The 15,839-nt window shown below is 39.6% G+C and overlaps 1 protein-coding gene across 2 annotated transcripts in view; it reads right to left on the reverse strand.

Moving 5' to 3' along the window:
• The window catches only part of KYNU (kynureninase), a 59,021-nt gene that overhangs the window by 24,466 nt on the left and 18,716 nt on the right, over positions 1-15,839 (reverse strand). For both annotated transcript variants that reach the window (XM_075152713.1, XM_075152714.1), the window contains exons 5-10: positions 11,448-11,509; positions 10,025-10,096; positions 8,543-8,617; positions 7,059-7,205; positions 891-989; positions 44-117 (exon numbers count right to left, since the gene is read on the reverse strand). In XM_075152713.1, the coding sequence (XP_075008814.1) occupies positions 44-117; positions 891-989; positions 7,059-7,205; positions 8,543-8,617; positions 10,025-10,096; positions 11,448-11,509 (529 nt within the window). The remainder of the gene's footprint in view (positions 1-43; positions 118-890; positions 990-7,058; positions 7,206-8,542; positions 8,618-10,024; positions 10,097-11,447; positions 11,510-15,839) is intronic.

Here is a 15,839-nt window from a genome sequence, read left to right on the forward strand (position 1 = left end):
AAACTTCACAGCACCTTTTATTTGGGTATAGAAATATACTTACGCTGGTTTAATACTCTGGGAATGTTTCTCATGAATGTAGGCACCAGCGAGGCCTCCTGCTCCAGAATTTAAATACTGCAAAGAATAAATCAACATGTACACATCGTGCTCATTATCTGTAAAGTATAGCTTTCTTTCCCTCACCCTGCTCTGTAAAACAGTCCAATTTTAACATTTCTAGTGGTTTCTAACTGGAGATCTTAGCATTTTTCTCAAAGTGCTGATGTAGGTAAAAGCAGATATATTTTTTCAGATTAGTTCTAAAAATATCTTTCTTGGCTTACATATGATATTTGAAGTCTAACAGACAAAAGGCTAGAATATTGAAATATGACTGAAAGAGTCCCATGTCATAATACATAGAGCAAAGTCATCAAACTATTTATCTGACTGTATCTGTCGATTCTTAATCTGAAGAGAAGTCAAAGGAATTAAAGATAGTTTGTTCTATGATCTGAAATTATTTAAGTTTAGGCAAGACTATTCTCTTATTTAGGGGCAACTTAAGAAAATCCTGTAGCCACAAGATCTTCTCAGTGTGGGAAATAAGAGCCTCTGATGCTGTGATCACAGAGCAGAGTGTGCTTCAGAGCAGATGTTTAACCACCACTAGTATCCATCTCACATCCACAAGACCTTGCAGGTCATTGCCACTATTACCTTTTGGAACCTCTCGTAACAAAACCACCACTAAAGTCAGTGTCCATCTCCTCATTGTGGCTGGTTCAAAGATTCAGCCAAGTCTCAATCAACAGTTCAGGTACAGTTCTTATTCATCTGCCTTGTTTGCTGACCCATTATATAAGTGACATTATGGAAAATAGTCTCAAACAATGAACCTATTTTACCTTGTAGGAGCACCAGCAGGCAAAATCTACTCCCCAGTCATGCAAATGAAGCTCTACATTGCCAACAGCATGAGCCAGGTCAAATCCAACAAAACAACCCTGCAGGAACGAGATCATTAATATAGTACTTATTAAGATAATCATCCCTACAAAATTATTTTGAAAAAACATCTTTAGAGCTTTACTTGCTCTCTATATAGGCATGCTATCAAGTCCCATCTGTTTTCAGTTATTACTAGAAACAAGTTTTCTGTGCCATAGATACATGTAGAAATGACGAATTGTTTTGTGGGTTTGTCTTCAAGGATGCTTGGATATGGTTTAGATTCCTAAGTTTTTTCTCACACAGTAAAGTGGACTCACTTGAAATAAGTATTCAGAAGGAATGCATAATTTCAAACTGTTGTATGGCATGAGAAGCTCTAGGCAGAGACACAATAGTAACGTACATAATGATGCCAGTCACTCACGAACAATTACATTCCACTATATAGTCATATCTAAGGTCTCCCTGATATTTAAACTATGAGGATCTTGCTCTTTGGGAATCCAAACAGGTGAGATAGCAGCCTATACAACACATTGAGCTTTAAGGACTTTTGTTCTTGTCCCTAAAATGTTACAAAAGCATTCTGTCATTTCTGTGTGAAAAGTGTTGTATTTGTCATAACCACAATTTGCATAGGGCACTGAGAAAAAACAAAAAAGCATATAAGGACTACAGATCAAAAAGTAGCAGTTTTACACACAAAATAACCACTGGATGGCAGCATTTTTAAACTAAAAAGTTCTTCCAAGCTTTGCTAATTATTTAAGTGCAGAGAAATAAAACTACCTTCTGTGCCTGGACTGCAAATTAAATGTTATTTTGCATTTTGCTTTTAAAACACAAACAGCCTGCTTGCAAGCAGCATGGTAGGGATAAGAGCAAGAGCACAGGCTTCAGAAAAATCAACATCCAATAATAAAACAAAGGACTTTAAGAGTCTCTTGCTGTTTCTTGCACGAAGGAAGCCTTAACTCAATTAGTTAAACGGTACTTTGGTATATTTAATCTTCTGTATAAACTAAATAACAATTTGAATGAAGCAGCATTTTAAGATGTGACACACCAATTCTAATGGAAGCGTCAGTGAAGTTATCAGCTTGAGAAGTCGCTCCAAAATGATGGGAAGAAAACTTACTGCCGTAGCGTTTGCACGATCTGAACATTTGCTCTTAAACAGAACCAAAGTTCCAATAAATAGTCTAGCCTTCACACACTCGGTGGCTTGTCTTCACAGGGACACTCAGAAGTGAGTTAAGACACAACAACTGAAATGGTGGAGCTAATGTAGAGAAGCTGAACCACGCTGAGTGCCCGTGGGAACGCTGTCATTCAGAGATAAAATGGCCTTAGTTCAGAGAAATAAGCTACAGCAAACTAAAGCAAATCTGCTATTGAACAAGAAGGTTTTCATAAGGTTTTAAGGCATTAACTTCAAAACTTCAGTTTTGGATTTAAGCATTTACAGGTATCCCTTCGTACATACTTCCCACACAAACTTTTTTGAAGAACTGCTATGAGAGATTCATTGGTTGCAGTGGAAACCAGGAATAACATGATATGCTGAGACCCTTGGGGAACGTATGTGTCTGGCAGTACATTAATAGAATTAAAACAAACAAACAAAAAAATGGTAGTTGCTCATAAAAAAAAAAGTCTGTAAGAAATTTAATTCTATGGTAAGACTTGTGTTAAAATCAGTTGTCTTTTCCCTGACGGTAAGTGATAAACTCTATAAAAATAATATCTTCAAGCACAAGATGACAAATTATGAAAAGACAGTAGATGGAAGGTAGGACAAGACTCCTTAGGACACCAGCAGGTTGGATGCCCCCATAGTCATGGTATATAACGAGGCTCCATAGCCATATCTATACCTGTAACCTCAACATGCACAAACTTCCCTGGGCACTGACACTGGCTGGAGTAGATCAGCTTGCACCCACATCATGGGCTCGTAGCCGGCAAACAGGATGACCACCAACATGCCACCAATGGGTCATCTTCCTGAACTGCTTTAACTGCTCCTCAATGCTTTGAAATCGGTTGGTAAATCCTACTGTGCACTATTTAATTTACTAATGAGGCATAGCCTGAAGATCTGGGTTCAGTGCTGGCAGGTTTCCTGCATCATCTCAGAAACACCCACTCCTATCATTTTGTTCGAGTCCTCATCTGCAAGAGGAGTGGTGCTGGTTCGCTTTCCCGGGGGAGGCGTCTGGCACTCGAGTCGCACAAACAGCAAATGTTTAGCCACACAGATTGCATAGGAAAAAGTAAAACAAACTGAAACAGCTCTCCCTGCAGAAGCCACGCAGAACAAGGGCTGCGTGGGAACGTCGCTTCCCCAGACTAGAGGGAAAACAGCTCTCCATCTGCTCTGGGCGAAGAAGAGGACATGTGCTCTCCCCTGACTCTTCCGTTTTATTCTAACATCTAAAAGTCATTTCTGAAAAGTGTCTGGGCAGCTGCTGATAACCAGCAGGTAACAACTCAGCATGGACAATGACATTTGGAGAGAAGGAGAGAAATGACAGCTTCACACCAGCAAAGCTAGGACATTCAGAAAGAGAGACAGGAAAAGAATTGAAGATGAAGGATCTTAAAGCTCTTCCTACTGGGACTCAAGAGATTAAAATACTTTACATACGGTACAGAGTTGATGGAAAGTACAATGTAACTTATGAAATGAAAATTGTATTTGAAAGCTAGAGTCTCCTAAAAGTCAGCCATTTCTTCGCTTGTAGAAGAATAAAACGACTCAACCCCCTCCAACCTCTAGAGCAAGCTCAAAAGTATGAAACAAGGAAAACTGTTACATCTTCTTCAGCCTGCTGATGAGTCTCTTGCACAATTCGTAGTAATTTTGATTTATCTGAGAGACCTAAGATGGAAAAATAGCCTGAGGTAATTTTTCAAGCTTAATTTAGTTCATTTAATATTTAATGACTTAATGAAGCTGTCTATGTGCAGAGCTTTCACTCTGGGAGGAATCTTAACGTACGTAGAGAACTTAGGAAATTGGCTTAAAAAATGTAAAAGGAAATCAGTAACTTAATTCATAAATGATTGACCTCAAGAATCCTAGGACATTTTCCAGACCTCCTGAGCTTACAGCTCAAATCTCTAGCCAAGCCCTGATAGGGAACAACACTGCAGGATTTTATTTCAATTGTACATTAAAAGAATTATTAAGACCATCTGTATTGGACTTTTCTCTCTGCTACTCTGGCTGACGTGAATTTTTTTTTCCTCCCCTTCTCAAATGACACTCCCACCTTGTATTTTTCCCTTCTGACTTCCTTGCTTGTCAGCTCTCCCCAACCTATTTTCTGTTCAGGAGCATGGAGTCATTCACTACTCTTCATCACCAGGAAGGGGAGCATTGCATTTTTGCTATGAACGTGACTTTTCGGGCTTATCCTCTTTCAATATACATTTTAAAGGACTTCCAGCCTTTCTGTGACAATATGTCATGTACAAGACAATCGTTCTAACCACTGCTGGTTTCATCAGGTCCAGAAGCTCTTGAAGGAGAGATGGTCTTTAAGTCAATACACTTACTGTCCTGAAAGCTTGTCAGCCTGGGGACAGGGACTGGTGGGACGCCACCAAACAGAAATTAAGCCCATACACATTACATAGATGCTAATGACTCTAGTTCAGCAGTTGTTTTTTTTTTTTTGTTCTCCTCTAACCCAATGGTAGCTCCCAATATCAGCTCTGACCTAGGAAAGAGGAGAGGAGCCAACTGCTTTTGAAGATTCAACGTTTTGGGCTTTTTGGTAACCAGAAGCCCTGAGACCAAGAGAAACAGCAGGATACAGGACTATCTTACCAATATTAAGACAGCAAACTCTTCATGAATCACTGATTTCATAGCTGTTCAAGTAAATATTTGCCATATGCAGATGTTTAAGTGCGGTGTAACAGTATGTTACACAGTGGTTTCGTATAAACATATAAACATCACTTAACCCCGGGGGGCAGAATCTGTGAGGACATTGAGCTGAGCGTATCTGACAGTAGGGAAATAAAAACAGGGCTGGCTCGTGCTTTTCAAGCTTTATCAGTACTCAAGCAGTTCTTCAGGCTGAATTACTTTTTCTTTTTAAATACAGTAATGACATTTTAGGTCATGAATCTACCTGGATCCCAGTCCTACTCACTCTAACCACAAAGAGGCGGGTAATTAATTTTTTTCCCCCCCCTTTTTGAAAACTCTCTGGAAGAAGAGATTCACTTCTACATTATGGCATTTCTAACAGGCATACAGGTGGAAATGGGCCTTTGACATCTATCTGTGCCTACTGGAATACTGAACTTCTTTTAGAAATTGCTCTCCTCTTCAGCAACACGATACAGTCTCTGTATAAAGTGTGCAGTACTTTTGCATATATTCATGTGGAAGCACATACCCCCGAGTTAATATTATTTGCACTGCCTTGTAGAAATTTTAAGCTCTCTCCACCAAGCCCTGGTTATCTCCTCAGATAATATAAACATCAAATCCATTTTCGCTCCATATAATAAACTATCAGTGACTGCTCTTCCCCAGAACACATGTTCTCAGGCACTTTGGGGTAGTTTATAGCTTTCAGTGAAACTGCATCACTTCCACTCATCCAAGCATGTGTCCCACAGTCCAGAGAGCATCTTTTGAGAGGAGGTAAAGTGGTAGGCTTTTCCCAGGTTGTTCATATTTACAGTAGAGAAGAAAGATTTCTCTCTTAGACACCTTTCAGACACATCACAGAGCAGGTTTGGGGGAAGAAGCGCTGTAGGCACGTAGGCGTTGGTGGCTGAATGAAAGCTTTGCTGCCACCTGGACTGAGGGCGAGCAGAGCGGAGGGTGGTGTCGTCCTATTAATAACCCATCTTCCCTTTCAAACATTTCAGCATAGCCTTTTGATTATTTGTGGTCAGCAAAGTACTGGAAGACTGTCAAGGAAATCACCATGAAGGTGTTGCTTTTAGAGCTCCATGGAGCTAATACACAGACCCGTTTCCCGCTGCAGCTGACTCCCCCCATTTCTTTCTTCCTTGGCTTTCTGCATCCGTCTCAGAAGTCGGTCTTGTTTTGTACTGTGTCTAGGATCAGTTTTGTCGCCAGGTGCTGCTCTGTGCGAACATTCCCTTTTTATATCCCATGGGCCCTGCACTACTCTCACACCTGCTGTGCTCTCCCAGGGGAGACTTTACCATCACTTTCCAGCAGCATAACTTACTCCCTGACCTCCAGAAAAATTTCCACTGCCAAACCTATAGCAGCAGAAGATGTATAGCCTGATGTGAGCCAGGAACCTCTCCAGAGAGTTAAAACATCAAATATAAATAGTTAGCTGGTTTGCCAAAATCCAGTGATACTAAATAAGTTTACCCTTGAGTGGTTTAATCCTATATGACATAAGGTACATTCAGTAAAATACTGCCCCTGCGGAAAGCCTGGTGACCTCCTGTTGATAAGAAGACTTAATTAAAAACTATTTTCTCCTGGATTCCTGAGGCAATTGAGATGGTTAAAGAAGTTTTACAGCTATGTCCACAGAGCACACTGCCTGCAAGCTCCAAAGGCTGACTCATCACTAAAATGCAGCCCTCTTGTGACGTTGATGTGCTCCACATGGTGCTTGTCTCCAAAAAACTGATCAGCTGAGTCTGAACACTGCTGGCTCCATGGGGAGCTCACCTCTCTGCTCACTGGGGACAAAAACTGCCACAGCATGGCTGCGGGAAAGGAGGAAAACTGTGAAAGTCTGCCAAAAAGCAAAAATTTAATGTAAACTAAGTTTTAAAGAGAGATTAGGGCTGTGATTACCTCCTTCTCCACTGAACCTTTTGAAATTCTATCTTTCCAGAAAAGCCCTGTAGAAGTTAATAGTCATGAATTATCTCTCCATATAGTTTAAGTCACACCTGCAAGATTGCTCTCACAGGGCTATTTCTTCATGCAGCACACAGCCCCCAAAGGATCTTGGCACAGAGTGCTTTTACTTTTTATCAGAGCCCCACAGGTTTCCACGTGCTCTATTTTATTCCACAAAAAATAGAAATTGAAAATATCTCACAAGGAAAATTGATGTAAAATTGGTGTTAAAAGGATGGGTCTGGAGCAATCCTACCTTTTCTTGGCCAGCCTTTGTTATTCTAGGGATGTCAAACAGCTGTCCTGTGTAGTACTGTACCCCACTGAACAGAATGACAGCAATAGAGTCCCCTTCCTTCTCAATTACAGCAAGGATATCTTCAATCCGCAAGGTCTCCTCCCCCTAAAACAAAGTTAAAGCACACATTTTACATCAACTCTGGCAGTAATGAAACTGTCATTTCTTATTTCATAATCTATATTTTACCATGAGCTGTGCTGCTTGCATAAGGAGATCAAAAGCAAATCCTTAGCATGGTAATGATATACAAAGGTAGTGTTATGAAGTAGCCTATGAGTAAGTTACCTCAAAAAAAAAAATCATTAGCAAACTTATCTTGAAGGTGCCAGTTATAAAAAGTCTATTCGTTTCATATTCTAGCATGCTTCATACTCTTCAATATTTTAGACAGTTTTAATTTACAGTAAAAAAAATCCTGGTGCAAACAGCATATATAATGACTTTTACGTGGCATCTGAAATTTGTGACACCCACAAGGCTTGAAAGTTGTCTATCAGTTTCATTCTGTACTTTCACTCTGTACTTTGTATCCCACAGGAAGCGGTTATAAACCTGCCATATCTCTACTTCAAAAACAATAAGTCTCTCACCATCAAAAGTACAAAAATCCCCAAACCTGGGGTCATTAAATATAGAGGATTTTCAACCAAAAAAACAACATCATTCTTGATTCTTTATAGGAAAACTACTGCCTCATCCTCCTCCTGTCTTCCTCACAAGGGATCATGTAAAACATACCACCACCTAGGGATCAATTAGACAGTGAAAACTTAGAATTAAATTAGACTTGTTACTGAAAAGATCTTGGGCAAGGTTGTTGAATTGCAAGTAACTGTTATTATCTCAACAATCTTTGCAAATCTATCAAGCGTTCAGGAGTGGGCTCTTTGCTCACAAGATGACTCAGATTTCAGAAGCAAAAGGTCACCATCAGTTTATAGTTGGGTGGCAAAGTTCTTAATACCGCAAAAGTGAAGCAAGGCAGTCTTTCAAATTCATCTGAATTGCATATTACTCAAAGCAGACCTTTCCCTTAGTCTGTGCTGATACACAGACTCCTGTTGTTCATGTTATGGCAATCTTTTACCTTAGGACATTAAAAGGACATTGGGGTTTCTCAATGAGCTACTATATTTTGCAGTTCTCTCAGGATGCTGTCAGGTTTTGCAAACAGGAAAAATAGGGAAAATAACATTTTTTTGTTCTATAAGACAATTGCACCAGTTAAACCAGACAATTATAAAATGGGTCCTAATACCAAAAAGTGTACACAGAAACAGAATACACGATTCATAAATTTTACCTAAAAGTATTAGTAGAAATAGATTATAACTTCTGCAGGCAGACATTAGAATATTTGAGAACGTATGACTACTCTCCTATGAAATATGCTTCTGCACTTAGCAATTGCAAGCAGAATTGATGTATTTCTCACCAACCTCCCGTGGCTGCATCATGAGCATGCATTTCTCCACATCAAGTCCATGAAGTCGAAGTTGGGACTCAACAACATACTGGAAGAGATTTTCATGCAGAACATATTAGCACAGTTACATGACAAAACAACTAAAAGAAAAACACATCAGAACTTCAGAAAAGGGATTCAGATGCCTGTGTTTCACTAAAATTAACACTTGAAAGCGTAATCCAGCTCCACTGAAAACTCTCTAGATTTCCTTTGGTTTGAAAAAGATCAGGATTTAATTCACATCATCAGACAGCAAGGATAAAATCAAAGCCTTAATCCTACAGGAATAAGTTTATGGAGCAGAATAAAGGTGGAAATGTGGTGGAGGATGTACTCTACCAGACTCCAGCAAGCAAAGCCTGCACGGGTAACAGCCAGAGAGAAGATTGAACATTGCCTCTCCGGGGGCCTTGGGTACCCACTTTGCTTGGTAGCACGTGCTAAATCCCAGGCCGTCACATATGCACTGCTGTCAACGCAGACGAGGTTTGGCCAGCACATATATGCTGTACCATGCTATTCTCACATCTTAGATTTGCTGCACAGCTGGGAGGAAATGAGAGCTCTAATCTCTCAGGCTATTTTGAAAATCCTACCCACTGATTTTATCAATAAATAATGGTTCTGGAGATAGCATAAAAATCAGTGAATACTACTATAAAATGGTTTAAAATTACATGACAGGAACTGAAGTGATGGCAGTTGCACAGGTTATTACTGAAGTGCTGTAGAAATTTAAGAAGATGGATCCCAAATGTACAAGTGCGCCTGGAACCAACGTGGGATTAGTATGAACATTACTTAGAATAAAGGCAATTTGAGGTTTATACACATCTGTGCCGCCACCTTCATTACAAATAAACCTGTTAGTAGCTTGAGTCATTTTTATTGCACCTTAGAGATCAAATTTGTTATCAATTTCCATGAGTTTACGGAGTTGATGATAAAGTAGCAGTGGGCCACAAACCCAAAGATTAATTTGCTCTAAGCTGTGATGCACGGGCTATTGTCTTCTATTTTATAGCAGGCAAATTATGTTTGAACTAGTAATCTAAAGTGCTAAGAACAAATATTTCCATCTCTATCTGGGGATATATAAGTGTTAATGTTGTGAGTTTGTATTGATTTGGTTTCATAAAGTAAAACAGCAACAAGAATTAATAAAACATTTACAACTTCAGTTGATTTAGGCCAGTAGTTTGCTCAATGTCTTTAAAAAGACTAATAAATCAATGTACCCATTCAATCTTTTCCTCTTGTAACATTTTTTATTTGAACAAAAGGAATAAAGCTACGATCTGTAAAATATGCTGAGCTCAAACGCTTCTGACAGATTTTTTTATTGTAATGTTACTTGGACAAGATGAGCTAATAAATATTCAAATCAGGCTACCAATATTCTTTGGAAAAATATGATTAATAATAAAAATATGGTGAAATATTAATTTCTTACATGGTCAGAGGGAAAGGCTCTGGCTTCTAGGAGAATTTTATAGCGTCTTGAAGTAGGCTTAAAGAAAGATAGCTGTCAAGAACAAAAAAAACAAAAAGATATGTTGAAACATATCTAAGCAGAGATGAGAGAGATGCTCCCGGTATATAACTTAATAAAGACTGTTGTACTTTCATGCAGACTACAGAGAATCCCCCAGAAATTACAAATATTTCTTTGCCCATATAACACTTATCAAAGTAGGAAAGCATTGTAATACTGTATTTCACATATCCATAACAAAGGCCACAAAAATCCAGCAGTGAAAACTTGCATTTACAGGAATCGATGGCAAAGCCTTGACTGCAGCCAGGAAAGCTGGGATTTCACCCAGCTCCATCTCGCAAGCAAAAGCGGCAGAAGAGTAGCAAACAGTGCAAAGGAATTGGATTCCTGCCCTAAAATATTAGTTATTAAATCATCCCCTCCTCTGAAACAAGCCTTCTGCAAAGACCTCATCTCAGCATCTTTAGGTGAACGGCCATTCCTTCTCAGCTCCTTGCACGGAGGCAAGTTGGGCTTGCCACCGTACTGAGAGGACTAGGAGAAGACTTACAAGCCCTCCTGTTCATGCCAGCAGTGGTTACACAGAGCTCAGCATGGGCTGTGTACGAGCAGTTTGGCACGAGTCTGGCTGCGTTGCATCTGATTGGCTTGTACTTAGCCCCATCCTTCCCTCTTTCAGGTTTGTTAATTTAACAAAGGTCAGAGATGTTACAGAGGAGCGGATCCGAGTGATAAATCTTTTTGTGTGAACCACACAAAATGAAAACTCTCTTCACGTCTTCAATTCAGCTGAACCAAATCTTTGGTGATGTTAGAGAACCAGAGACAGGCTGTATGCAACAGCAGAGAGACTTGTTCTTAAGAAAACCACATCTATGGCCACTATGTCATAAAAATCAAAATCAGATGCTTTACCATGTTTTAGGGGGTATATAAAACAACAGCATAACTCAAAATGTCATCTCTTGTATGCAACTGCATTGTAAGGCTGACTGAAATTACAGCTTTGTCTTGCTCACAGTTGAACTCTTGTTTCTTAAACTTTGAAATTTGGTATGAAATTCAATTTGAGAAGATATTTGTAAATGTTTCTTAAATAATAAGATCTCCTCTCTGAGGACTGACATGCAGCACATGCGAGAACAGCTCAAACTTCCCCTAAGAGTCCTTGACAATATTTCTCTGTCCAATTTCTCTGCTTAATATTAAATGGAGCCAGGTCTTGCACTAGCTGTGTAGACAACTCCCAAGGCTTAAGAAAGTTAGGCTATCATCCAGTGCTGTCTTTGTGAGGTCCTCAAAAACACTTTGCTTACATTCACAAAGAAAGGAAAAAAATATTTGTCAACAACATCAAATAACCATCGTAAAGACATACCATCTGGAGGTGCAAGTTAACAGTTAGCCCATTCATTAAGGCTACTTCATGTCTTTGGGCTCCTGAAAAATAATAATAATAATAAAAAAAATGGTTAGGGGTTTTCTTTATAATTTCAGAGAAATTTAGTACAGTATTGAGAAAGCAAAAGTACGTTTTCAGTCAATGTCTCTCTAAAGACTGGAAAGTAAACAAACGTTTGAGGTGTCATCACAGTGAAGTAAAAAGATTTCCTGTCTGACTCACTACACACCACTCTGGCAGGAAAATATTTTTTTTTTCAGGTCAGCCACAGAAAACAAAAAAACAATGAAGTATTTCCATTATTAAATGTAGCAACTCAGCAAGAAGCAGCCATACCCACATAGCTCCAAGGACGCTAATAACAGATGCCTTTTGGCTACAACCGATCACGGGCAGAGCTAATGGAGTAACAACTAATTGTTATTACAAAGTATATAGTAACAAATTCTCGAACCCTGATCAACCACTGGTGAAAGGTTTTAAGCAGGACGAGGGACTGCGTGTTGGGCAGGGCGCCACTGAGAGATGGAAAAAATCAATTCCTGTTTCTTTCCGTTTTGCCTGATGTCTGTTGTTGAAAAGCAGTAATTCACCCTTGACACAAATCAGTGCTTTGAGAGTCTTCTTCAGCTGGAAGATGGGCTCATGCGCCTTGCCCTAGTCATCACCCCAGAAGTGGAGCTGGCTGAAGGTGGAAAGAGGTTGCAGGCAGGGAGGGATGAAGACAAGTCTAAGCAGGCAGGGAGGGCAACAGCCACCCTTGAGATTGATAAAAAGGAAAGGAAAACATGATGTTGGGGTAAAAAGGGTAAGGGGAACCACAAGAAACAGAGAGGTGGATCCTGGCTTTCTCTTGTCCCTGCTTTGGAGGGCACACAAGGTCCCAACCAACACGGGGGAAAGGCAGCAAGAGCACCAAGACACTCCCACCATAACCCACAGAGTTTAGGTGCATGGAGTTATTACTTTGCCAGCCTAGGAAGAAGACATAACTGTGGGTTGAACTCAATACAAGAAAACATAGCCAAAGAACATGGAAATCTACAATTAGGAAGGGTTTATTCATAAATCTTTCCCAAGCAGGCCTCAGCTTCTGCCACCGCAGGAAAAGCCAAGAACCATTCTGATCGAGGTATTTAAGGGTCTTTCTTTGTGTTGCTGAAATCTCCAAGTATTGGACAGAAAGATTTATCAATAGTTGTCAGTGACTCCAGAGGACCTGTCCAGGGGATGAGCCAGAAGGAAAAAGAGATGTCATTAATAAGTTCCCTCCTTCAGACACCAGGAACACCATCAAGTTTGTGGGAAGAAATATAAGTAGACCTAGTTCTTCATAGGGAAAAATAAGCTCTCTTCCTCACTTAAACTCCTCTCCTTTGCTTTCGTTTCTTCCCTCTGATAGCATTGCATCTGCTGGCTCCATGCTGCTGGAAGAGGTCACCTTGCGGCTGTTCTATTGCAGATACAGAAGACAGCTAGAGAGAGTGATTGCAGCTCAAAACAGTATTATTTGCCATCTTAATATTTCTATGGAACTCTTGAGGCTGAAAAAAGGGATAGCATCAAGAAATGGTATTGTTCTTATTTCTCCCTCTGCTCCTTCCATGAAATCTGTGGCTTTCACAGCAAATTCTGCATGAGCAATCCTCTGCCTGCTGTACTGTTTCCGTATAAAACAAATGGTTAATCTGTAGATCACTTTTAGCTGCATGCTAGCATCCCAAATTAAATATGACACTACATTTGTCATGTAAGTCTTGGTCTTCCGTAAATTATATATTTATTAAAAGCTTTCCATTATTGAATTTCATGCCCACAAAACAAACCTCATCCGTGTCATTGGAAAACTGTTATCCTTTATAACCTGCACTGCGTTTCAGAAAACAACCTTTCTATGATCCAATTAACCTATTACAATATTCAAAGACCCGGTGCACAGGAGACAAAATTATGTTTGCTTTCTTTATTTCCTAACTTTATACCATATCTCCAAGACAGGCTAAAACCTGTATGTTCTGCTTGATAAATCTCCTCTTTAATAAAAGGAAGCAGCATTTGCAAAGTACAACTTCAGAGACAATTATGATTGCATTAGGCAGACACTGCCATCCTTCTCCTCTCTGACTGCAGTGGCAGCCTGATCCTCGCCAGAGTAAGCAAAAAGCATTTTGTAAAATGATTGAAAAAAGGCTAAGGGCCCCAATTCTGAAAAGAGTTTGGTTATTTCAAATAATCCTTATCACTCAAAGTCACTACAAATCTGTGAAGCATTCAGTCTTCCCTCAACAGAGACCTGCCTGAGCACATTGTACAGCAGCAGCCATACAGTTAATCTTGTTCCATCAGAAGGTGATCCTGCCAAGGTTGTAATGTTTTAATAAAGTCTGGTAGGAGAAGCCAAGATTACCGTCACCACGTTATGCCACTCGGCGTGAGCATAGAAAAAAAGCTTTGGCCTCCACTGACCTTGACTCTGCATTTCACAATGTATTTACTACTGTAACTTTCATTGAACACGAAAATGTGACTGCATTTAATAAGCAAGGTGTTATGGCACTATAAACCATTAAACGGACAAAGATATTTTACAGTCTTTAGTCCATCCCTGAATAAATCTCACCAAATAATTTTTACTTACTACTACTACTTAGAGTGAGAAATGACAATTCCTCCTCCTCCATAACATAATAAATATTGAATAAAAAACAGGGTAAAATTCTATTTATGGTCTTACATTAAATTCACTAAAAAAGGAAATTCAGAATTCACTCAACTCGTACATCCTCAGTATTACACTTTGCTGGAAAACAGTACTAAATTGTAAATACCACATTGGAAGAGAGCATTTTAACATCACATTTTTCCTGCATTTATTCTCTTAGCTTTTTCATTATTACCTACAATTTTAAAAATCAGATTTTATTATGATGCATCCATTATTTGGGAAATATTAATTTATTTGCATTCTAAGAATCACTCACCTAGGTCCTGAAAAAAGCTATGAGGATATTATATAAATAAAACCCTGCTGTGAATCTGAGGGCCAGATTTGAACCCAAACCCAAACATTTTATAGCTCAATTAAACAAAGTCCAAAAAATCCAGAGAACAAAATCCAAACTGATAATGTTGACATGCCTTTAATTACTGAGGAAAACAAGACTATGAAACCCTTCCCAACAAAGAATTTTGAAAACAAAAGTAGATTAAGGTGACCTCAGTCATCATAATTTTTAATAGAAAACTTTAAAATATACATTTAAAATGAACAAAGTTATAAGAAGTTTAGTGTAGTCTGCCCATTGTGATAAAAAAGCACCAGTGTTATATAGAGTTTGGAAAAGAAAAGAAAACAAAAATAGAGAGACTGATAAGAAATTAGATGAAGTTTAAGCAAAGCTCTCATTTCCCTCTCCTTACACCCAGAATACTTTTAGTTAAACAGATATTATAATACACCCTGAGCTGGCAGCCTCCGCAAGACAGATGGTTAAGGGAAAAAAAGTCCCAGCCTGACTCCCTGCTTTCCGCAGCGACTCTTAACCCTAAAGCTGAGGCCAGACTGATCCCGGCACCGGCGCTGGCGGGAGGTCAGTGCTCAGCCTGCCCCGGCACCCCGCGGGCAGTTCACGGGGGCCCACGTTTTGCAAACATTCACAGAAGGTGGTGCAGAGAAGGATGATCATTCAGGTGCTTCAGGCTGCCCTTTGGGGCATCTTTGCTCTCTCTCCTGGTTATGTGAAGGGGATCGATGGTCTACCTTGTTACTTTACCTAGATAAGTGCCCGAAAGTACGCAGTGTGACTACTCTCCCCTTCTCATAAGACATAAGGTAAATTCTTCACCCTCCAGGTAATTAAGTTCGAGGTTTCCAATATAAAAGCCCTTACTATGCATCGGGCTAGTTGTGTGACAGGTCACGATTCCCCACCTGCCCACAGCTTCCCAGTTGTACCCTACTAGAACGAGAACATCCACTTGCCAGGAAAGTTTGGTCAGACTAGAGAAATCCCTAAATCAGCTGCGTTCAGCATTTCAACACCCTCCACTCCTTTATATTCTCACATTTTTATGTTCTATGATAGTTAACGGATGAATGTACTGAGCTTGCCCTTGAACATAATGAAAGCAAGAAAAGTAATTTCTTAACCTCCTGAGCAATACTAGGTACTATGGTAGCAGCTTCCAAAATCAGAACAACCAATCTGCATTTTAGTTTTTATTTCATTCTGCAGATGGGATCGCTCCGCACAGCCCAGTCACGCTTAGTCTAGCCACGCTCATATTTATGTTATCTTAGTGCTTACATCATGGATAGACCAACTATAACAATATTTTCTTATATTTGCTTTGCTCCAATAATAATGT

Source organism: Calonectris borealis, chromosome 6 (genome assembly GCF_964195595.1).
Source record: "Calonectris borealis chromosome 6, bCalBor7.hap1.2, whole genome shotgun sequence".
In the NCBI taxonomy this organism is placed as follows: Eukaryota; Metazoa; Chordata; class Aves; order Procellariiformes; family Procellariidae; genus Calonectris; species Calonectris borealis.